The sequence below is a fragment of the Biomphalaria glabrata genome, chromosome 3 (assembly GCF_947242115.1).
Source record: "Biomphalaria glabrata chromosome 3, xgBioGlab47.1, whole genome shotgun sequence".
Lineage (NCBI taxonomy): Eukaryota > Metazoa > Mollusca > Gastropoda > Planorbidae > Biomphalaria > Biomphalaria glabrata.
In genome coordinates this window covers 4,249,085-4,272,077 of record NC_074713.1, presented here as the reverse complement: position 1 = coordinate 4,272,077, position 22,993 = coordinate 4,249,085, and the positions used below count along the sequence as shown (strand labels likewise).

Below are 22,993 nucleotides of genomic sequence, written 5' to 3'. Positions count from 1 at the left end.
AAATAGCCAGGTACATATTGTGAAAGCGATAAAAACTAGCTAGATCTAATGTCAAATTAGACTATATAGATCTAGGTCTAGTCGTCAAGGACGATAAAAGTTGAGACTATGATCAATAAAAATGTCCACTTTCCTCTTCTCTCCCACCCTTTTATCTATAAACTTAAAACGTCCTTTTCATTTTTAAATAAACAACTTCTTTATCGATTATTAAATTTTAGTATTTTACACTCGGAACAGAAAGCATAGCAGTTTTTTAGTTTTTTATCCTGCTAACTGGCATTGCTAACTCTTCTGTGAAACAGACAGAAAACGAAAACATTGTGAACATTCTGCCTAAAAATGGTAGATATACTAGATTCTAGCTATTTTATGTCTTGTTTTAATGACAAGATTTAGACTAGATTAGATCTAATTAAAAGTCAATACATCTATATTTTGTAATGATATAGTAGATCAACATTATATTTACAACTTTATATTTTTATGATTCTAGGTCTAGAAGCTGAAAAAAAATAAACTATAAAATTAATCTATTTTCGATAGTCAGTCACATTCAGTCACACAGTTACGGAATGACTACTATCTTACTACTAATAATGTAGTCTAGTCAAGATTTATATTTATAACAGATCTAGATTCTAGATCTTAATACTGTCATTTGTCATTACTGATAGTCAATAATAACTAGATTGTATTAGATCTAGAATATTCTAGGACTTAGAAGTAGAATAGAATAGACTCTAGTGAAGTCTAGTCGTAGTTGTTGTACTGTAACTGTGTGTAATCAGTGTAGTGTAACTGTGGTATTCTGTAGACTGTCTGTAGTGTAGTCACAGAGGCAAGCTCAGGGACTAACCTACAGATCTAAATCTAGACCTCTAGATAGAATCTGCTAGGGTGGGGGGGGGGGGAGAATTTGAAAATCCACTTGGGCCCAGAGTTGATGGCACACCCCTAATAAATTGTTTTTTATATACATTTTAAGTATTACGCAAAATGTTGGGGCCCTCAAATGATGGCCAATTCCAAGCTTAGCCACTGTCACTGAGTAGTAATATCTATGTATGATTCTAATGAATTCTAGTCATTCTACAATTCTAGTCTAGATCTATACTTATACTATATAATAATTATAATATATAGATATAGTAACTAGTATATTTGGTCCATAGACTATAGGGACTATACTAGACTATAGTCTATAGATAGATTCTAGTATAAATCTAGAGATCTAGATCTATAGATAGATTCTAGTATAAATCTAGATCTATAGATATATAGATTCCTAAGTTGTTTAACAGAACTTAACATGATAAGATTCACTAAGATCTAGAGATGAAGTACAGACCTTTAGTAAATCTAAGTCTAAGACTTACTGACTAGATCTAGAACTCTGTTAATCAATTACTTAAACTCTGCTAAGCTTAATTGTTAGTTTTCCTGGCTGATTCAAGCAACCCATTCTATGACTCTAAGTCTAATGGCACTAAGCCGACTAAGGGAGTTTGAGCACATTTACGAGTTTGTCCTAGCATATAGATCTAGATTAGATTCTAGTCTATATTAAAATTAGAAATGTGCCTTTTTCTTTGTGTTTTTTATATTGTATGTTCATTGATGACAACTTTATAATTAACTTCAGAAATAAGAAATATTGTCATGTGTTTTTAGTTTTTTTTTTCTTTTATGAGCTTTGTGTATGGTGTATCATATCATTAGGTGCTTTAGCTATAAAAGTTTAGGTGAATTATAACTAAATTTTAAATTACTTATTAATTTTACAAAAGGGTGAATTACTTGTATTCTGAATCACATTTATCACAATAATGTCAATATAATAAGAAACCATTATTATCAATGTTGATGTTGACATTTTTTGCTTATCAACTCACATTGCCTGTTTGGTAAAAAGTGTGTACACATTATTTCTTCTTATTATTGTTATTTATTATTATTTCTGCCCCACCCATTCTCTGATCAAGTTGAAACTTTGCACTATTATTTATTCACATAGACAAGACATGAATCAATAAAAAAAAATTAACCATTTTTAATAATAATAATAATCTTTATTATCCATAAGGAAATTTGTCTTACAATTTGTGCATTACAAAAAAGCACAAGGGAAATTAATCCTTTAATATTCAAATGGCAAAATTTGTAGGGTTTAGTCCCCTTAAATAATTGCTAATGCTATTTCTCCAAAACATTTTCCGATCAAGTTGATACTTTCAACAATTATCTATTATACCTAACAAAACATGAATAAATAAAAACAATAATACAATAAGTCAATTAATTATTGGTATTTATTTGTTTTTCTTTGATATTGAATAAGAGAAATAACTTTTACTCATAGATATAGCTGAAAGGGCAGAGTTCTTCCCTTTACATATGCTTTGTTTAAAAATATTTTTTTTTAAATATTATTCTTGTTTTGTTATCTTATTGGAGTTGTGGATAATCTAGATTCCACACAAATTACTATTGAATAACACCTATTACCTCAATCTTTTGTCTTTAAAAATAGTTATAGAGCATGCTTTTAAAAACAGGGAGAAAAAATAACATTAGTCCCTCTCTTACCTTATTTTAATTCTGTTTTTAAATGTATGCTTCATTTTAAAAACAAAGACTTTGATCCCAGAAGCATAATTAAAGGGCTTAGTGAAAATGTGTTATTAATTTTCGATATCTTAACATGACATATGAAAGGCACCAATACAATTGGGGATGTTCTTTTTCCTCCTGGGGAAGGGAGGGGGCTAAAATAAAATACTTAAATCAATCCCACTACTTTGAAAAATTAAAGGGAGGAGGCTAAAATAAAATACCAGCTTCTTGATACTATCAGAGAATGTTTGTAGTGTACCTTATCATTACCTTCACTTTTGATTCACTGACCATTTTTTTGACAAACATCAGGATTAGGTGACTTCTGATTTTTACCTTTAGTTATAGAAATATGGAAAATATTGGCTCATAGTAATGTGATGAGTAGTTAAACAAACAAAATGTATTTATGATACAAATGTAAATACTTATAGTTTGTTAAGCATTCCTTTAATGTAAAATGCTAGAACAAATATGTTGTTTTTTTTTCATGGATAAGTTTCTTGCAATCAAACCTAGTTAGATTCTATAATGGTATGGTTTCTGCATTTAAACGTCTTCTTATTACTTGTAAAATTTTATGAATTCCAATCATTTTATCTAATTAAAAATGTGATAAATTGTGTCACTTTTTTCAAAGAAATTGTTTAATTTTAATTTTTTTTTTCAGTCTCATACAATTTTATTAGTACAGCCTAATCAGCGTCCAGAAACAAGGACATATTCAGATTATGAATCTTTGAATGAATGTCTTGAAGGTAATGAGAAAAGAGTGTCTTTTAATTTCATGATTAAAATTCATTTTTTAAGGCAGTCATTAGCTAGTAATAAGCTGTACACCTAGATCTGTAAATTTCTCTTGTCTACTCCCATCCTCAAAGCTGCCTAATCTAATTAAACAATTATTGGCAGTTTTGACAATTTTTAATTAAATCCATTTTTCCCAGTGGCAGTGTACCCAATGAAGGGCTCCTCACATGCTTCTACACACCTTCTATTTTAAATTTCTTCAGAAATGTTCATCTCCATGTCCAGACTCCCAAATGATGCAGATCTGTATCTCTACATTAATGAGCCATAAATGCTTGCACCTCCTGCCTCTTGGTTTTTACGTTCAACTCTCTTATTCTTTCAAGGTGTCCTCCCCAGCATAGTCTACTCGTTTTAAATGTCATTCATGTACAGCTCCATAGAACTTTTTTTCTAAGTATTTTCCATTTCCGAGTATTAATCAGGTTTTCTGCTATTTTATCTATTCTGTAGGTATTTGCAAAATTTTTGAAGAGCATCTGAAGCGTTTGCATCCACATGATCCATCCATTACCTATGACATCTCTCAGCTGTTTGAATTCATTGATCAGCTGACCGACTTAAGCTGTTTGGTGTAAGTCATTAATATACATAATTAGATTTGAAGCAATTAGCATTTAATCAATACTTTTTTTTTTTTGGTTATCTTTAAATTTCTACTGTTTAATTTTTTTCTGGGTTTATATAAAGTTTCAAAATAAATTGAAAAAAAAAGTTTCTTTTCGGTATTCAAATGCAATTGATCATTTTGTAGCTTTTAATTCTATTGTAAAGGTTTCAGTCTAATTTCTCCATGTACTGAAAAAGTGTTCTACTACTAGAACATTTATTTTGTTTGCATGGTGATCATTAAATGATAAAACCTTGCCGTTTCATAAGCATGAAAAAAAAAATTGAAAGCAGAAATTATCAGGCGCTACTGAGCGCTTATCTTAAGTTATGTTCCTCATGTTTTTGCTGTCTTTCAATAAAACATTTTTGTTAAAGTATTAGTTAGCATTTTACTAGCATGATGCAGGCTGGAAGTCGGTTCTTTGTCCTACTCAGGCAGTATCTTAGCATCTTAGGAACAACAGAAAGAGATGAGCTTAACCTGCCTACATTAGCCTCTAATTTCAAAGCAGACTTCAGTATATCAAACTACTCAGGCAGTATCTTAGCATCTTAGGAACAACAGAAAGAGATGAGCTTAACCTGCCTACATTAGCCTCTAATTTCAAAGCAGACTTCAGTATATCAAACTTCTGGTCATTGCAAATCAGCTTAAATTAACTTTATTATCACAATCTAGTCAACTTAGTCAGATGAAAGATAATTAAAATATGCTAAAAGCTCCCATGCGGACCTATCTGCATCAGATGTGAAAAAATATGCAGGTCGCAACTGGGTTTGCATTATCATATGAAACACTGCACTCATCCTTATCTTTGGAATCATTAAAATAGGTTGTAGATGGGAAAAATTAATGATACAAAATATATTTTAACCACAGATAATTCATTTAGTTTTCAGAAATCTTATGGAACATACACTCCTCATAATAAAGATTGGCTGAAAGAAAAGATCTACCATATGTTGAGAAAACAAGCTGGAAAATGAAAGAACTAGTTCTACATTTTGTCATGCGTCATTTCATTCAGTGTCCATTCTTTGTAAATATGTTTTTAACATTTTATTGAGCATTTAAACAATGGTTATTCATTTGTAAAATGTAATCCTATTCTTATATAACATATTTTGAAAAAGCTTTAGTAATATTAATCTGCAATGGAGTAAAAATGTATAGTTTTGTCTGAAATTAAAAATTAAGAGGTGATTAAAAAGTTTTGGCCATTTCTTAAAAAGTTAGTATAATTTTGTTTAAACTTAATTTTATAAGGATTAAATGAAAATTAATTGCATTTCTTTCTTTTTAGTTACGTTTTAAATTGGACTATGTAAATGTATAATAAATAAATTTAAAAAAAACAACATTGTTATATCTTTTTATTTGATATTTTGTTTTTATATATCAGATTAATTCATAAAGAAAATAATCATACTTTAGGAAAGCTTTAAAGATGGAAAGGATACATATTTAAAAAAAAAAAGAATCCTAACAAAGCAAAAATTGCAAAGTACTTTAATGTTCTGGAATCATTACACTTAAATCAACTTTAAAGATCTCAACTAACTCTAAATTAAACAATCAAGCTTTATACAAAATTCATTCATTATTAAGTGTTGAAACATAATACTTTCATTGACATAACAATGTCAATAATAATTACTAAATAAATTATAAGGCCTGAAATAAAAATGAAAAGGAAAAAAAAAGTAGATACTGGTGATATGACTGGTGGAATGATATAAATCTCTTTTTAACTATATGTATACATCTCTTTTTCACTATCTGGCTCTCTGTGAAATTCTGGCTATAAAACTATTTTGGAAGTTGTTTGGGAAGAAATTTACTGGCAAACAATATTTCCTTTCTATATTTATATATTACAAAACTAAATAAATATGTTTAACTAAAGAACTAGATCTACAAGATATTAACAAATAAAAAAATTAAACAAATAATTGTCAGTGGTGGCCAAAAACAATTTAAAATAAATCCATTTGGCATATTGTTGGCAAGTGTAATAAAACCTTAAAAATTGATTAGTCTTATTTTATACTAATTTAAGGGATCTATGTAAGATCTCCATTTCTTCTAAAAAGGGAAGATATCAGTAGGTTGTTGATCATTTTTCTTGTCAGGGTTCATATTTCTCACGGATCTAGATGCAAATAAAAAGAGATAGCTGTGTAGAATTTTTTTTTAAGATCTGTTCCTATCACTATTTGATACTGTATACTAATAATTAAGAACAAAAAGTCTGGTACCATAATGTTTATTTTCTTTGGTCAATTACAAATACTATTTAATGATATTTAATACTATTTACTGTACTAGTTTTATACAAATGACCCTATAATTATCTGTCAATGAATCAACCAAGAATGGGTTCTAGAAAATATTTCACAAATTGTCTTTCTTCCAATTCCTTGTAGTGAACAGTGACAGAAGTAAGAGTAAAAAAACTTTCTCTGTCAAAATTTGTGTTGGTCAACAGAACATTAGCAGTTCCATCTTTGACAGCTGCAATAAAACTTGTGCTGAAATCAGTCACAGGGTACACAATTTGACTGTACACTGTGTATTCTATCAATACTTGGTCCTTTTCATCAAATTGCTTGATAGCGTTGGATTTCACTGCAGCAAATCGACCATAGAGATTGCTTAAAGGAACACATATTGTCTCTATATGTGCTGTGGTTTTGTTTTTCAAAAACAACTTGCACAGGTCTACAAGACTGTTGCAGTCCATGTGTGGAGTAAATACATATACTTTAACTTGATCAGATAACCAGGAGTTGAGGGTAGACAACCACAGCCTGTAAAGGATATGACCTTGAATCACTTGTCCCTTTTCTAGCCTTTTAAATTGCTGCTTGATCTCTTGATCAGTTAGCTAAAATGAAAGTGATTTGACAATTAATATTGCAATGACACTATAAAAAAAAAAGATAATATAATAATAATATCCTTCTTACTTTTTAAAAACGAAACAGCATGTTTTTGAAGACCATAAATATTTGTTGTGTCTACAAACACTCAATTTTATTTTATTAGTGAAAGCTACATATGGTCTAGGTGAATTAAAAAAAAGGGGGGTTCACTTCCAAAATTCCAACCCCTGGCAAAAAAATTCATATGTGTGTGTGTACATAATTAATCCCTTCGTTATTTCGGAGACGTTTATTGGACCCTAGAATAGGTTCTTTCTGGAGTTAGTGGAAAAATTGTAGACTCCCCGCAAAGGGGTCTGGGGGAGCCCCGCTGCTAAGCACTATTTCTGGTATTAGTGCTGCTAAGCACTATTTCTGGTATTAAAAGCCAACAAAGTGCATATTCTGAGGTATCTGCAGTGCATTATCCTGCTATTAAAAAAGTTGTTGTTTTTTATATTCAAGAGGTATTTTTTTTAGCTTCAAACCCTGCTAGAGGGGGGTTTAAGCTCAAAACCCCCTTTGGCTACAATCATAGCATTTTGAGTGCGTAATTTGCTTTTTTTTTTATATTGAAGAGGTATTTTTTAGCTTCAAATCCCGCTGAAGGGAGAATGAAACTCAAAACCCCTTTGGCTATGCTCATAGATTTTTTAGTGTGCAATTTGCTTTTTTTTTTATATTGAAAAGGTATTTTTAAGCTTCAAATCCTGCTGAAGGGAGGTTTAAACTCAAAAACCCTTTGGCCACACTCATAGAATTTTGAGTGTGTAATTTGCTTTTTTATATTGAAGAGGTGTTTTTTAGCTATAAACCCCGCTGGTGGGGGGTTTTAAACACAAAACCCTTCTTGGCTACGCTCATAGAATCTGGTGACTGATTTATGGATAGTCTTATATTGAAGAGGGGTTTTGTCGTACATTTTGGAGGGGGTTTTAAAATCTTCCTTAGCTATTCTCTTAGAATTTGGGAATTGTCGTTTGCATTCTTTATTCTTTTTTTGTGTTTTATAGAAGAGGGGGATTTGACTGCAAAACCCCCTGGTAGGGGGTTTTAAACTCGAAACCCCCTTGGCTGCGCTGGGCCAAGTGAAAGCAAAAATTCAGTCCCTAAATTCTTATCCCCCCTCCAGTGGGGGGTTTGAACCCCAAAAGCCCCCCCTGGCTACGCCCATGGATGGACGCATAGCAAAAAATCAATCTATAGTGGCTTTTCTTTTTTCAGAGGCCACTAAAAACATTTTCTATTATTTTGCTCAAATGATATTCGTTATAATTATCAATAATGGTCTTGACATTTCTATTTGAGGAGATTACTATGCACTATCTAATATTGTAAAAAAAAAAAAATGCAAGAATTAAAATTTTTTAATATGGCATTAAATATCATCTTTTTATTTAAGTTTTTATATTACAACTATATATTAAGACAAAGTTTAAAAAAAAAAAGCAGGCTACTTGGGCAGTCCTGTGAAACACTGCACTCATCCTTAATCTTCGGTACCGGTAGTGAAAATAATGCCATTTAATCAATGTTTCTTACCAGATCTGGAATAGGGCAATATGATTCCAACTCTTTTCCAAACAAAAATCCTTCTTCATCTATAGGCTCATGGTATAATGCTTGTCTTCCTGCTTCCATCACATTAGCTTCTGGTTTAAGAACATTTTCTGGCCACCTCTCGATAGCTAAAAATAATTCTACATTAATATGACACATGCAGACTTAGTATACTAAATATTAATTAATTAATTAAACAGCAAGGATGATTATAAACTCAGTAAAACTCAACTCCATCCCCTTTATGAGAACCCAAACTGACAAAAAACATCTATACTCTAAGTATATTTATACATGGGCATAACCAGGATTCCAGGGTTTTTTTTTGTTTTTTTTTGGGGGGGGGGGGGGGGGGGGGGAGAGGAATGGGAAGGGTTAAAAAAATATTCCTTTTTTTTCTTATCTGTAATTCCTTAGTTATTAAAAGCAAAGTAATCCCTCTTACAAAAAGTCATCTCTTCATAAAAAGAAATTGTCTCAAAAAAAAACTTTTGGTACGTGACTTGAATTATTGTTAATAACTAGGCATTTATTTTTATCAACAACTAAAGTCTTTAAAAAGCAGACAAATAATTTATTACTATTACTCAATGTGAATATTTTAAATTGATCAAACTAATGATTTTTTACATTAGAAACTTTTGATTATACTTTTTAAAGTATTTATTGAGTGACATATTGTATCTATTTGAATTTTCCTTACTCTTTCTATATTGCCTCTGTTTTTCTTTATGTAAGATCTCCATTTCTTCTTTAGTGAAGATATCAGTAATTTTTTCTGAATGCTGTCCATTGTAAGCTTCTAAAATCTTTGGCATATGTCTCACAAACCAGTCAATAACAAAAGTTCCTTGAAATGTTAGCCAGCCTGTTTTAAGATTTATAGAAATTGAAACTCCTTCAATCCTCAGTTGCAATTCAAATCTTCCACCTGCTTGATATAACTTTTTATATGTGTGGCAATAGATCTGAAATGAATTAAAACATTTGAAAAAAAAACAACTTTTAAATGATTCATATACATTATGATGCTTACACATGAAATTATATTGACAAATGAAAAGAGTATAAATATTATGATTTACCGGTATTATTAAAGAAAAATCTTCAAAACATAAAATAGGATAATTTCTAATCAACTTATTGTATTAAGATTCATATGAGGATTAAAATATTATATAATGCTTCAAATTCTTGCACCAGGAAGATTGTCAACTAATACATTTAAATATTGCTTCCATATGAATAGCTGTCACCCAACTTATTGTTCTGATTCTTACACAAGATTACCATAGTGAAGGCATTTTTTGCGAAATCATACTAGCAGCTTAAGTCAGTGCTAGCCAACCACTTTTCAGCCTGGAGCAATATAAAATCTAATAGAACTAACCCTTTGTGGCTTCATCGTGTACTATGTGCAGAAGTTTCAAGGGGCTGGATAGTATACTACATCATGGACCAGATAGCCTACAGATCTTAGTTTGGGTATCACTGATGTTTTCTATATAACATCCAGAAGAAATAAGATATCTAAATCCACTCTAAGCAGACATGGGCTTTATTTGTTTGATATGTTGTGAAATATGTAGGTGATTATTAGGTCTTTGTAAGTGTACAATTTCATAATTATACCTTACTTTTCATTCTCCAAGATATTCGCCTCTTTACTTATCTTTTGTCAATAATATATTAGACAGAAATTTTTATAAAAGTAGTAAATAAACTTATAATTATCACTAAAAGCTTAAAATACTGCTGTATTTTTGTATAAATTAAATTAATTTCATAAATTAAAACAATAATGCAAAACAAGTTTAAACTTACGGGATAATTATTGGGATGCTGAAAAACATGAACCCAAAATATCCCCAGGGAAAACGAGCCTCTTGCACACACTGGTTTCAAATGAATGACATGCTCTGTACTTAGGTCAATGTATACTTTTTCCTCTGTCTTAGACTGCACAAATGTAATTATAAATCTTTCTATTTCACTGGTAGTGTCCATATTCTATTGAAATGAAGAAACAAAAACAAATTTTTGTTATTTGTAACAAACAAATTATATATTAAATTAAAGCAAAACAAAACAAAAATACACAAGAAGAATGCTATACTTCTTCTTCTAGCCAGCTTTATTGCTGCTGAGCTGTGAGCTCTTTTGCAGACTGTGCCAAGGAAAAATAGTGTGCTGTTTTCTTCAGTTTTTCAGCACTGCTGTACAGGGTGTTAGTTATGTTGGGCTGTAGTGGAAGTAGGGTCTGCCTAAGCTGGATTCAAAGAGGATATGATTTACGGTTTCAAAGGGGTGGGCGCAGTGTCTGCAAAGGGGGAGTTGTGTGGAGTTTATTTTGTTCAGGTGGTAATTTAATAGTGGTGTGTGTCTTGTTCTTAGTTGGAAAATTGTAGATTGTTCTTTGTGGGGGAGGAAGTTAATACTGTCCAGTTTGTTAGGCATAGTCATTTCTTTGTACATGGCTCTGCCTGTGTTTCCTGATGCCCATTGGTTGAGCCACTCCTCTTTGTGATTGTTGACTAACATTGACCTTAGGGTGAGGTAGTTAAAAAGATTGTCTTACAATTGTATTAGGTATACTAATTTCATAATTGTCGCTGCATAACGACCAATCAATCACTTAACCCCTCTCACTGCCACCTAGGAAACATGCACAACATAACATCCATTTTTGTCAGGACGATGCACTCTCCCCCAGTGAAAATGTTTTTAAAAATTGACCATTTAATTACCGGCAATAGATCTACTTACAGAGAGGGCTATTCGAATCAAAACAGATATTACAAAAAAAACAGCGAAAATTGAAGGCCAGAAATGAGTAGGTTCTTATGGAAAAACCTGAGGGAATCCCTCATACACTGCTCTATTTTACTTGTTCTAGTTTTCAAAATATTTCTTATGTATGAATATCGTTTATATTTTAAATTTAAAAGGATAATGGAATCATTAGAATTTATATAGGCCTACAATATTTAAGTAATTTCTGTATTTAAAAGTAATTTTTTTAAAGTAACCTTAGAAAAATGATTCCCCCTAAAGTCGGCCACTTGCGTGCAATGTACTGTACATTGCACAAAAGGTAGCGGGGCCCTGATCATAATACACATAACTCATAATACTGCATAGATAATCATATACTAACACAACTGTCACATGTCTAACGGAATATGAATATTAGAATATCATCCATATGCCATGGGTATCTTAACTTAATTAATTAAATTGTAATATTATTTGACCATACACATGATACTGTAGACTGTAGGCTTACTCAGAAGCTTGTCTCTGTAGCATACTGCATAACCAACTTAGACTACGATATATTCTGTTGGTAGTACTTCCTATAATCATAAATAGTCATCATATTACTTGTGAACTTAACTTTTTATAGCATAGCTGTTGCTAGATAACCGCAGGGGGAACCACTTTAGAACTTTTCTTTGAACCTTTGAGTAGTTTCCCCTAAGCTAATTATAGTAACGAGGAAGTAACAATGATGTCGGTTAGTAATTTCTTATCAGTTATGTTTATCTTATTTTGCTTTTAATGACATATCTAGACCTGTAAATCAATAAAACTATAAACGATAACTCTGTCACACACATTATATTTATATGTAGAGTATAGATCCACTTAGCTCTGACATTTTTTTTTTATAGAATAAAGTAGGTAGATCTATTCTAGATATTCAATATTCTAATTGAACTAAAAAAATTTAATCAATTTAATGATAGATCTATATTTATAGCAGTTACTAGTCTAGTTAGCAGATTTAGATTAACTGATTAACTGACTGACCTTAGCCTTAGCATAGTTATTCGTGATCCAGGATCTAGATAATAATAGTAATTAATAGCAGAGACTACAAAGTACATTCTCATGATTCTATTTAATTTTAATTTAATGAAATTTTATCCTATACTTTTTTTTATACTAGATCTAGATCTAGAATTAGAATTAGATCATACTAGATGATACTAGAATAACTAGAATTTTTCTAGATGTAATACTCTATACTTAGTATTACATTACTATCTATAACTCTATTCTATACTAGATTAGTCTTTATAGAGTCTAGTCTATTATAATAATATTATATATTATAAATAATTATACTTATAGATAGTATCTAATAGACTAGTGACCAGAAAATCTTAAAATCTTGAAAGTCGTTGGTTTTCTAATTTTCTTGGCTTTCATAGCCTCATAACACTAACAGGGATCTCATTAAGGATAGTAATTTATACATGGACATGTTAATACTAATAATAGTGTTAAATTTGAAAGAATTCAACAGTACTTATAAATCTTCTCATGGAGTGTCTCTCAAGTCCACTCATCCAACGCAAAGACACTGGCAAAAAAAATAAATTGTTTTACATGTTTCGGATGCATACTCCTTCAGAGTTGAAGATAGTTCACTCCCTAGTCCAAACCTCCCGCAGGATGACCGTGAGATGGCAGCGGGCAGGGTTTTTGAACCCAGGACCAGTCTAACGTGCAAACCGCACGCCCAGTCAGCTATCTAAAAAATTAAAAAATGCACATATATTCACTTTTACTTCTTTTAGCAAGCTTTTTGCTGCTGAGTTGTAAGTTCAATTGCAAGTCTTAACCAAGGAAAAAAGTGCACTGTTATACAGAGTGTTGGTTATGATGGGTTGTTGTGGTAATAGGGCTTGCTGAGGTGAATTAAATGCTTTAATCCCATGGACAGGGCACATCCAATGTTCATAGTCAAACTGCCCTACACCTGTGAGACATACACAATATACAGTTTACATATTCGTAAAGCTAAGACTAAAATGTAAAACTATTTCAGGTCCTATGTCAAGTGTCGTAGATGAGTTCACATGCCAGAGGTACACCTGTTATACACTCCCCCGAGGGTTCACCTACAGAGAGAACAAGTCTGATGAGTAACTATAACATTGAAGAGGCTACCAGGGGTGGTGAAGAGCCGCCACCTAGAACACAAGCCATCAGAAATGTACCAGAGGTATCTAATGTTAGCAAATGAAAAAAAATTTTTTTATAGTTTCTATTCAAGTCTTACAGTTAAGAAAATTGATTCTCTCCTCTTTCACCATTTTTTCTGGCCATCAAACTTGCAATTTTAAATGTTTTTTCCTCAATTTTTTAATAAAATGGCAAGTAATAAAACTGAAGTGTTAAAACCCATGAAACTTTTTAAAAAGTGTCATCTACTATTGTTTTGTTTTGTTTAATTTTGCATGCTATACTAAATTTCATTGGTTAATTTTTTTCATATTTAGACAGCTGTTGTCCAGCCTAGTGAGAACGCAGCGAATCAGGGGTCAGGTCAAAGAGCAAGACAAGCTCCAAGATCTCAGAGGTCATCGGATGAAGAGGAGGAGAGTCTGTTATATGGAGCCAAGCATGTGATCATGTTGTTTGTTCCCGTCACTCTGTGCATGATGGTCGTTGTGGCCACAATTAGATCTGTCACATACTACACTGACAAGGGAGTTTATCTGTGAGTCAGGTGAAATCTTATTATTTCATAGTTAAGTGTTGGCCTCTTTCAATCATAGAATGACAATGGTTCATCTTGTAGATGGTGAGATGAAAGCCTGGGCATTCAATAATTTTATTGGTCCAAACAAAGGGAAATTAAGTTTGACTACAATAGTCCAACTCAGAATTACTACTAAACAATAGATGCAAACATGAACAACCTTCACATCCATAACATACACACACACACACACACACGACAAATGCTGTATGAATTAGGCTTCTTTGTACTTCTCAGTGGCTACAAGTGACCTTGAAACACCCTGACTAAAATTGGGATAAAGGAGTTTTTACATCTTTCTTAATGGAAATGAACTGACCACTTCATCCAGATGTTTGGTCATAATGATGTGGTCAAGGAATGGCAAAGAATTAAATAACCAATACAGTTTGAGATCAGTAGCGTAACATCACAAGTCACATCTTCCAGGATGTAGCACATGTGCTGCAAGCTGCCTAATGGTCACTGGCTCCAGTTTTTTTTCATGCAGATATATATCCAAACATAGTTGATTATTTAGTAAAATAGGTATACCTAGAGGTAACATGGAGATGTAAGCATAATTTGCTTCTAAGGCCTACAACTCATAAAGCCATTAGTTTCTAAGACCTACAACGCATTATAAGGTCATTACTTTCTATCAGATTATAAACAGCTTCTAATACCTGCAACACTTAAGGTATCTTCTTGTGTCACCTATAAGTTATTTTTAGGGTATCAGCTTCTGAAACTTTATGATGAGGTAATCAGTATTGACGATCTACAGCACATGAGAGTATCTTTGACTAGCACAAAGTAACAAGGGCATCTAGTATCACATAAGGTGATATTTAATGCTGATGAAAGATGATTGGAAAAAAATAAAATTTCTAGAGGCAATGCTAAAAATTCAGAATTTTGTGTGTCGAATTTTGAGTAGTCAAAAATATAAACAAACACACAAGGCTTTGCTGGACTTTTAGGATGAAAGAACATGTAGCTTGGAGATTATTAAAGAGGAAAGGAATTTGAATCATAGAGAAATCCGAAGATCAGTACTTGCAGTTTCAATTGGACATTGGGCTCTATGCCACAAATAAATTTTATACTTGAAATGTAATGTTCTTCACTTACATTTGTACACCATCAGTTGTAATTTGTTTTACAGTACTTTATCATTTTGGTGGTCAGATCCTTTGCGCTAAAACCTTTAAGAGATAATTTAAAGAATTTTTTTGTGAACTATTCATTTTCTTTTTTAATTTTTGTTTGTCTTTGTGATTTCTTGTAGAATTTATACACCTTTTCATGACAAAACGGACGACACTGGCACAAAATTGTGGCAGACCTTGGCCAATGCTATGATCATGTTAGGTGGTATAGTGGTGATGACGATTGCATTGTTACTTCTTTACAAATACAAGTGCTATAAGGTAAGTCAGTCTTGTTTTGTTGTTTTTAGGTTAACTGGAGCTCTGCTTATGATGTGTAACATTCCTTGATAGAGTTGATCTAAACAATGTTGGGTTTTTTTGGGGACATAAATACAAATAATGAACGTCATCACTTAAAAAAACGGTACCAAAATTATAATTCATAGATTTGCAAAGACTCTAACTTGACAATAATCTGCTCTTCAGATTGGCTTTTTAATGAAGTCATATCCTCTTTCAAAATGCCCCACTCTTGTGATGTGAATCATATGATACATAATATATATATCAGTGAATATAGGATGAAGTCATTTCTCTGACTACTACATAAATTATGAAGTCAAAAGTTGACTAGGTGGCATTAGGTACTAGGTAACCATTCAGTGCTGCAGAATAATTTGAGATTTATTAGCAAAATGTGTCTTTTTTTCTTCCACACTATATACATTTTTTTTATTTTAAATTTCAATTGAACATCTTTATTGTTGATAATAACTGCTGGACAGAACTTTAGTTTTTCATTTTCAATTAGTTCAAAACATGGAAAATATTATAGGCTAGTTTGAAAAAAAAAAATTCTTTATATTGGACATGGGCCTCTGCTACTAAAAAGTAATGTACATTTTATTGTTGTTTGATTTTCAGTTTATCAATGGATGGCTTGTAGTCTCTTCAGTCATGTTGTTATTTTTCTTCTCATATATCTATATTGAGTAAGTTTCTTGTTCAACGTTTGTTTTACTTCTGTTCCAATGAGTTGACTTTATTCAAAGCTTATTAAAGACATAGTCTAGAATCATGCGCTTTAAAATCTTGTTCAGTATTGTGGCATAAAAATGAAAGTAAATTTTGTATGTTTCAAACATTGTAGCTGTTGAAATAAAATCAGTGTATTTTCTTCAGACAGATACTACGTGCCTATAATGCAGCAATGGATTATATTACAGTAGCTATCATTATGTGGAACTTTGGAGTAGGCGGAATGTTCTGCATCCATTGGAAGGGACCGCTGCTCTTACAGCAAGCTTATCTTATCATGATCAGTGCTCTGGTGGCGCTGATGTTTATTAAATTCCTGCCAGATTGGACTACATGGGCTGTACTAGCTGTGATGGTTGTCTGGGGTAATGTTACTTTGATTGTAACTGGTGTTAATGATCATGGGTTATATGACTTAGATGAAAGCTTATATTAGTTATTAAGGGATATGTTTTTATTATAATTATAATATCAGTAAGGGAGAGGAAGAATTGTTTACATATAAATATTGGCAGATCTTGTAATCATTAATAGATTTTAACATTCTAAAATTTTAAGGAAAAGCTTTCAATTCAAGTTTTCAATAAAAATTAGTGTCATACATTGAGCATAAAAAAACATTATAAAAATAGCTTGAAGTACATGGTTGTTCCCAGTTAAACATAAAAATAGTAGAATTTTGATTGATTATTATATTAGTAACATTCATGACAAAACTTCAAATGAAAGCTTTTGAAAAAGTAGATAAACAAGTTGATTCTAGAAAAGTCACGAGTGATGATGTTATGAAAAGAATATGGGTCAGCATTTTATCTCAATCAATGAGTTAGTTGATTTGTTACCTGATTTAATTAAATACACCCACTTTGAATCAATTCATGAGTTAGTTACTCTGGTATTTGATTTAAATGCATCAATCAATCTTTTGAATCACTCTACTTGTAGAAAGTATTATTTGTGGATTATATTTACTGTGCTCAATGAAACTGGAAACAAAAAAGTTGCTCATTACATCATCTTTAATTAATGTGATGATTTGATTGTAAATTTTTGTCAGGGACAGTGTTCATTCCATTTATTTATTGCCTACCTACAATTAATAAAATAAAAATACAAGCTGTACATACAAGTTAAATAAGAAAATATATTTATTTTTACAAATTTTGTTCACTTGCTTTGAAGCAATTGAGTATTTAAAACTCAATCTTGATAATTTGATATTTTTTTAAATAGTTAACTTGTTAGGTTTTAATTTTAATTTTTGTTTCAACATTTTATTATTGCACTTGAACAGATTTAGTCGCAGTACTCTGTCCTAAAGGACCTCTTAGGATGCTGGTAGAAACAGCTCAGAGCAGAAATGAACCAATCTTTCCAGCACTTATTTATTCCTGTAAGTTTGGGTTATCTTTTTTAAGTTTAGAGTGATGATTGGTAAACAGTGAGATTTCTTAAAGTCCCTCCAGTTTGTTAATGTATCCAAAGTAGATAAAATACTTCGTGGTAAAACCCTATATATCAATATATATGTATCTATGAAAAGAAATTCCTAGTATGATCATATCTATAAAATAAGCAACTTCTAAAAAGATCAGATCATATCTAGAGAATAAGCAGCAACTTCTAAAAAGATCATATCTAGAGAATAAGCAGCAAATTCTACAAAAAATCGTGTCTAGAGAATAAGCAGCAAATTCTAAAAAGATCATGTCTAGAGAATAAGTAGCAACTTCTAAAAAGATCATGTCTACAGAATAAGCAGCCAATTCTACAAAAAATCATATCTAGATAATAAGCAGCAACTTCTAAAAAGATTGTGTCTAGAAAATAAGCAGCAAATTCTAAAAAGATCATGTCTAGAGAATAAGTAGCAAATTCTAAAAAAATATCATGTCTAGAAGTGGATAATAAGTAGCAACTTCTAAAAAAGATCATGTCTAGAGAATAAGTAGCAACTTCTAAAAAGATCATATTTGGATATTCAGCAATACCATTAATGTGATAGAGAATAAAATGCATTAGAGAATAAAATGCATCTTTAAGTAACATCATAACCAGACAGTATAAAACATTATTCCAGAGAGTTGACTATATCAACATAACAAGAGAAGTAAAAATAACTCCAGCAACATCTAGAAAATAAAATGTTATTGAAAAAAAAACATGTTTGAGCTTCTAATACAGATAAATTATGTTTTTACCAGAGAAACCAGATGTATCTTTTGCCTTTATAAACCAAGCTTTGATCACAACCTTGTCTCACAATGTATTCATAGATTCACATATGATATTTGTTTTTCTAAATGACATGTAATATCTACTGTTCTAAATGACATATATAATATCTACTTTTCTAAATGACATTAACATTTACTTTTATCTAAAGCCCATTATCTTACTTCTTATCTTATGTTATAAAATACAGACGTTACTTCTTAAAAGAAGATAATTATGCCCTGTGCGTGTTTCTAGGTAATTTTAGTCATGAATGATAATCATGACTTAAATTCTGCCAATAATGATAATAATCTCAGTAAATTTTTTTTTAATAATTTGGGGGACTTGAAAAAAACACACAACCCATCAGGGCCTTATTTAATTGTGAAATTTATAATTTATATAAATTTATTTTTTTTTTTGGCTAATTTTAATTCATTTATTTGTCCACTAAGCATCTTTTTTACGTTTCAGCTACTATGGTTTGGTTGATAACTATGGCTGATGATCCAGAAAATGCCAGGAAACAAGAATCTCATGGTTAGTGTGGTCAGATTTTTGCTCCGATATTTGATCATTAAGAACATGAAGTTTTAGCAAAAGAATATATTTACAATTACGTTGTAGCCTGTAACCAAATTTCTGTAAGGAATTAAATTATTTAGTTTTTTGTATGATAAAAATTGTTAAAAGACATAGTGGCTTAGTGGTAAAATATGCAGCCTAGCATAGGACCTTAAGTTTGAATCTTGGTGATTGCTTGCATTTTAAGTAGGATTATGTGGTTCTCCGAGTTCCTTCTCTATTAATGTGCATCTGACCAGACTGAAATTGATGAACTTTATTCATCTGTTGCAAAAGTAAATGTCTTATTAAAAAAAGGGTATGGGAGGATATTTCTTTAATATAGATACATTAACTAGACATATAGCCCTATTAGTACTTAATTCTACCTATCTAGGTTACTTTCAAGTTCCAGCTGTCTAGGTTTCTTTCTAATTCTTTCTGTCTAGGTTTCTTTCTAATTCTAGCTGTCTAGGTTTCTTTCTAATTCTAGATGTTTAGGTTTCTTTCTAATTGTAGAGGTCTAGGTTTCTTTCTAATTCCAGCTATCTAGGTTTCCTTTAATTCCAGCTGTCTGGGTTTCTTTCTAATTCAAGTTGTCTAGGTTTCTTTCTAATTCAAGCAGTGTGAAATTCATGAAAACAGGAAAGTAATTTGAACTAATGATGTTGACTGACATAACTGTGAGTCGTTTTTATTTTCTAGTACCAAACAGTTCTACTGGTGCAACACCAAACCTTGAGGACAGTGAAGATGAGGATGATGGGGGATTTAAAGAACATATTGCTAATGGCATGAACAGGAATTCACAGTTTTCAAACAGCATGGACACGCAGATTGCTCGCCGAGCTGTAGAAGCATTAGGAGAAATGTCAACAGGTAAGAGTTACCTTAAAATAGTGAAGAAGTTTTTACTGCTCGTTATGTATGTCAGTTTGTAGTAGAGTATCATATAGTTAAGATTGTTGAACCACTTAGTAATTTTTTAAAGTACAAAATCAAATATTTTATACATAAATATTTTGATATCGGGCATACTCTGATTGATAGATGTCAGCATCTTTGTCTAGATATTTATAGCATCAGCTTGTGTTCAAAATTGAGGACAATTTGAAATGGTCAAAAAAACTATTGCAATAATTCAAACATACAGGAAACATACAAAATGCGGAGTAACTTAATATAAGTGTTGTAAAAATGAGATGCTTTGTTGTTTTTTTGTTTGATTTGAGCTAGGAAAAAATAAAATCCAGAAAACCCAGTTTAATGCTGACCCTAGTGCCATACAGTGACCTTTAATGTTTAATTGTTGCATGTAATGCTCCAGTAGAAGATCCAGAAGTGCAGCGACAATATAGCCCTAGCTTGGATGCTGGCTCCAGTACAGACCCAGACCCTATAGTGGCGAAGCCAAAGAAAAAAGGGAAAAAGAGGAAGCCTGTACCACCGCCAAATACCACTCCAACTTCTGACACCAGAGACAATAGCACAGAAAATACTGAGAGTGATGAAGAAAGTATGTCACTTTGTCTTAGATATATTTTTATAAAATATTTGTTCTCACCTTCACCTATCACCAGGTCTGTTGGGGCATTACAAATAATCTGTACACTGAATTTCTCCATTCTTCTCTGTCTTTTGCCTTGAATAGAATCTCTTTCAATGATAAGCCTGTATAAAAACAATAAAAACGGTTTCCACTTTGGAGATTTTAAGAAGCTGTGGGATAGTCTAGACTCCCAAACACTTAGAAACAATGTCCTGAATAAATCATTTCACTACATTTAGTTTTAGTTTAAGCTGACACGTGAATAAATGTTTTAAGATAAGTAGATCTACTGATTGGAAGACAATATTTCTTTGTAGATCTAATTGCAGACAGATCAGATATCCAGCTACTATACTGAAAATACATATACATTAAAACAAAATGAATAAATAGGAAAGTCAAATTACTTATCTATTTGACTAATATATATTTTGTATAGGTTATATTTATTTTTTGGCTTCTGTATTTTTATGCATGATGAAACTATTGTTTCAATTCCTTTACGCTGTGCTAGTTCTAAGCTTTTGTTGTTGTTTTCAAAGTGAAAAATTTGAATTCATTGTCATTTGTAGGAGGAGTCAAGCTAGGTCTTGGAGATTTTATTTTTTATGGAGTACTTGTTGGGAAAGCTTCATCCAACGGGGATTGGAACACAACTCTTGCATGTTTTGTGGCAATTTTAATAGTAAGTCATTTTCCTCTATGCAAAAGTTATTTCACTAGATTTAAGTATTACACACATTATTGTCATCTTTATTATGTTTGATCTCTATACTGACCATGCCGGCCTTCGCAAGGACATCACTGTTTGTAGTGCGGTCTTGCCACCGTATGTCCATGATGGAGCGCAAGCATCTTTGGTGGAAGCGCTTAAGAAGTCTTAGTTGTTTTCTGTATAGTGTCCATGTCTCAGAGCCATATAGAAGGGTTGAGAGAACCACCGCCTGGTAGACATTGATTTTTGTAGGCAGACAGAGCAATTTGTTCCGCCAAACTCTTGCCTGAAGGCGTCCAGAAGTGCTAGTGGCCCTGGCAGTTACGCAGGGTAGGGCACATATCCCGTATGGGAGATGAACGTATGCCAAAGGCAGTCTTTTTTGATGACCTAAGAGGTGGTCGACGTAACAGAGGCGCCCCACGGAAGCGCTTCAAAGACCAGCTTAGGCGTCAACTTTCCTTGGCTGACATAGAAGAGAGCACCTGATTGCATGCGGCCTCAGAACAAGACATACAGGTCCGGGATACACATTTGAGACCAAAAGAAAATCCACGTCCAAGGACAAACGCAGATAGTGAAAAGAAAATCTAAATCGACCACCTGTGTACAATGGTTATGCTTGCCCTGGATGTGGCAAAATATGTAGGTCACAGCTGGGGCTGGTCAGCCACGGGAAATACTGCACTCCTCACTAATTTTCGGACTCGAAGACAAGCCTTATATATATATATATATATATATATATATATATAATGTTGGATCTATTATTTGTAATTTATAATGAGCTTTGTGTTGATATTTTTCCCCACACACCTATTTTACTTGAAATAGCATTAACTGTTTGATTTTTCTTTCCCCAGGGTTTATGTTGTACATTGCTACTGTTAGCCATATTCAGAAAGGCCTTGCCAGCTCTTCCCATCTCTCTTACCTTTGGTTTGGTCTTCAACTTTGCAACAGCAGAACTAGTGAAGCCTTTCATGGACAAACTAGCCAGTGAACAAGTTTACATTTGATTGCAACAGAAGGCTTTAGAGACGACTAGAATGCTTTCAGTTCACAACTAAGTAGCTTGAAAGTTGACTCCCCTTTCTTGTAATTCCAATGGTAATATTTATATTTTGGGTTGTCCATTTCAATTAGATTGAAAAATGTGAGAGGAAAGCTATAAATCATTGCATCTATGAGAATCACTCGATAAATTAATTACCATCAACCTTTTTGTATGTTGCAATTAGAAAATTGATATTAATTTGATACACTTTTTTTTTTTTCTGCTATGTATATGATTTTAAGCTGTGTTCTGTTTTTAAGCATTGTAAATATCTCTTGGAAATTGTAATTTAATGGTCTAAAATATTTTATTTTCAATTAGAAAAAGCAATGAATAAAAGTGTCCAGCTTGTCAGAATATTTTCTGTTGAGTGTAAGGTTTTACATTCTAAGGTGTTAGTTTTTTTCCAGCTGTACTGATCATTTTTAATTTGTTTTCAGAAATGTTTGTAAGCTTAAAATGATTTTCCTTAATTTCATTGGCTTTCCTACACAAATGATGTTAGAAAACAACACTGCTATTGATCTATTGTGCTTGTTCAAGTTTTTATCTGTTGCTGCTCTGCATAGCAGTAGGAAATATGTAAGACTTAAGTTTTAATCTCTACAGTTACTTGGTAATGTCTTTGAAAAGTTTCTCTAAT

At 31.9% G+C, this 22,993-nt stretch overlaps 3 protein-coding genes across 6 annotated transcripts; 2 read left to right on the top strand and 1 right to left on the bottom strand.

The window, feature by feature from the left end:
• Nucleotides 1-192: 192 nt before the first annotated feature.
• On the top strand, nucleotides 193-5,397 carry LOC106054247 (enhancer of rudimentary homolog). The gene is made up of 4 exons (XM_013210035.2): nucleotides 193-345; nucleotides 3,287-3,374; nucleotides 3,880-4,000; nucleotides 4,932-5,397. Exons 1-4 carry the CDS (start codon nucleotides 343-345, stop codon nucleotides 5,023-5,025), a joined length of 306 nt encoding a protein of 101 aa, XP_013065489.1. The 5' UTR covers nucleotides 193-342; the 3' UTR covers nucleotides 5,026-5,397.
• LOC106054243 (uncharacterized) lies at nucleotides 5,398-11,966 on the bottom strand. 2 transcript variants are annotated; one of them, XM_013210030.2, is made up of 5 exons: nucleotides 11,810-11,966; nucleotides 10,348-10,533; nucleotides 9,227-9,491; nucleotides 8,506-8,651; nucleotides 5,398-6,926 (listed from the first exon to the last, which is right to left on the bottom strand). In XM_013210030.2, exons 2-5 carry the CDS (start codon nucleotides 10,528-10,530, stop codon nucleotides 6,405-6,407), a joined length of 1,116 nt encoding a protein of 371 aa, XP_013065484.2. In that variant the 5' UTR covers nucleotides 10,531-10,533; nucleotides 11,810-11,966; the 3' UTR covers nucleotides 5,398-6,404. The 2 variants fall into 2 exon arrangements, with proteins under 2 accessions (XP_013065484.2, XP_013065483.2); XM_013210029.2 differs by having other exon boundaries at nucleotides 11,783-11,939.
• LOC106054242 (presenilin-2-like) lies at nucleotides 11,943-22,993 on the top strand. 3 transcript variants are annotated; one of them, XM_056022972.1, is made up of 12 exons: nucleotides 11,943-12,040; nucleotides 13,361-13,537; nucleotides 13,815-14,035; nucleotides 15,348-15,489; nucleotides 16,135-16,202; nucleotides 16,393-16,613; nucleotides 17,543-17,641; nucleotides 18,940-19,005; nucleotides 19,735-19,908; nucleotides 20,360-20,545; nucleotides 21,151-21,263; nucleotides 22,157-22,993. In XM_056022972.1, the coding sequence occupies exons 2-12, from the start codon at nucleotides 13,382-13,384 to the stop codon at nucleotides 22,310-22,312; spliced, it is 1,602 nt and encodes a 533-aa protein (XP_055878947.1). In that variant the 5' UTR covers nucleotides 11,943-12,040; nucleotides 13,361-13,381; the 3' UTR covers nucleotides 22,313-22,993. The 3 variants fall into 3 exon arrangements, with proteins under 3 accessions (XP_055878947.1, XP_013065481.2, XP_013065480.2); XM_013210027.2 differs by having other exon boundaries at nucleotides 20,357-20,545; XM_013210026.2 differs by lacking the exon at nucleotides 11,943-12,040 and adding an exon at nucleotides 12,055-12,203 and having other exon boundaries at nucleotides 20,357-20,545.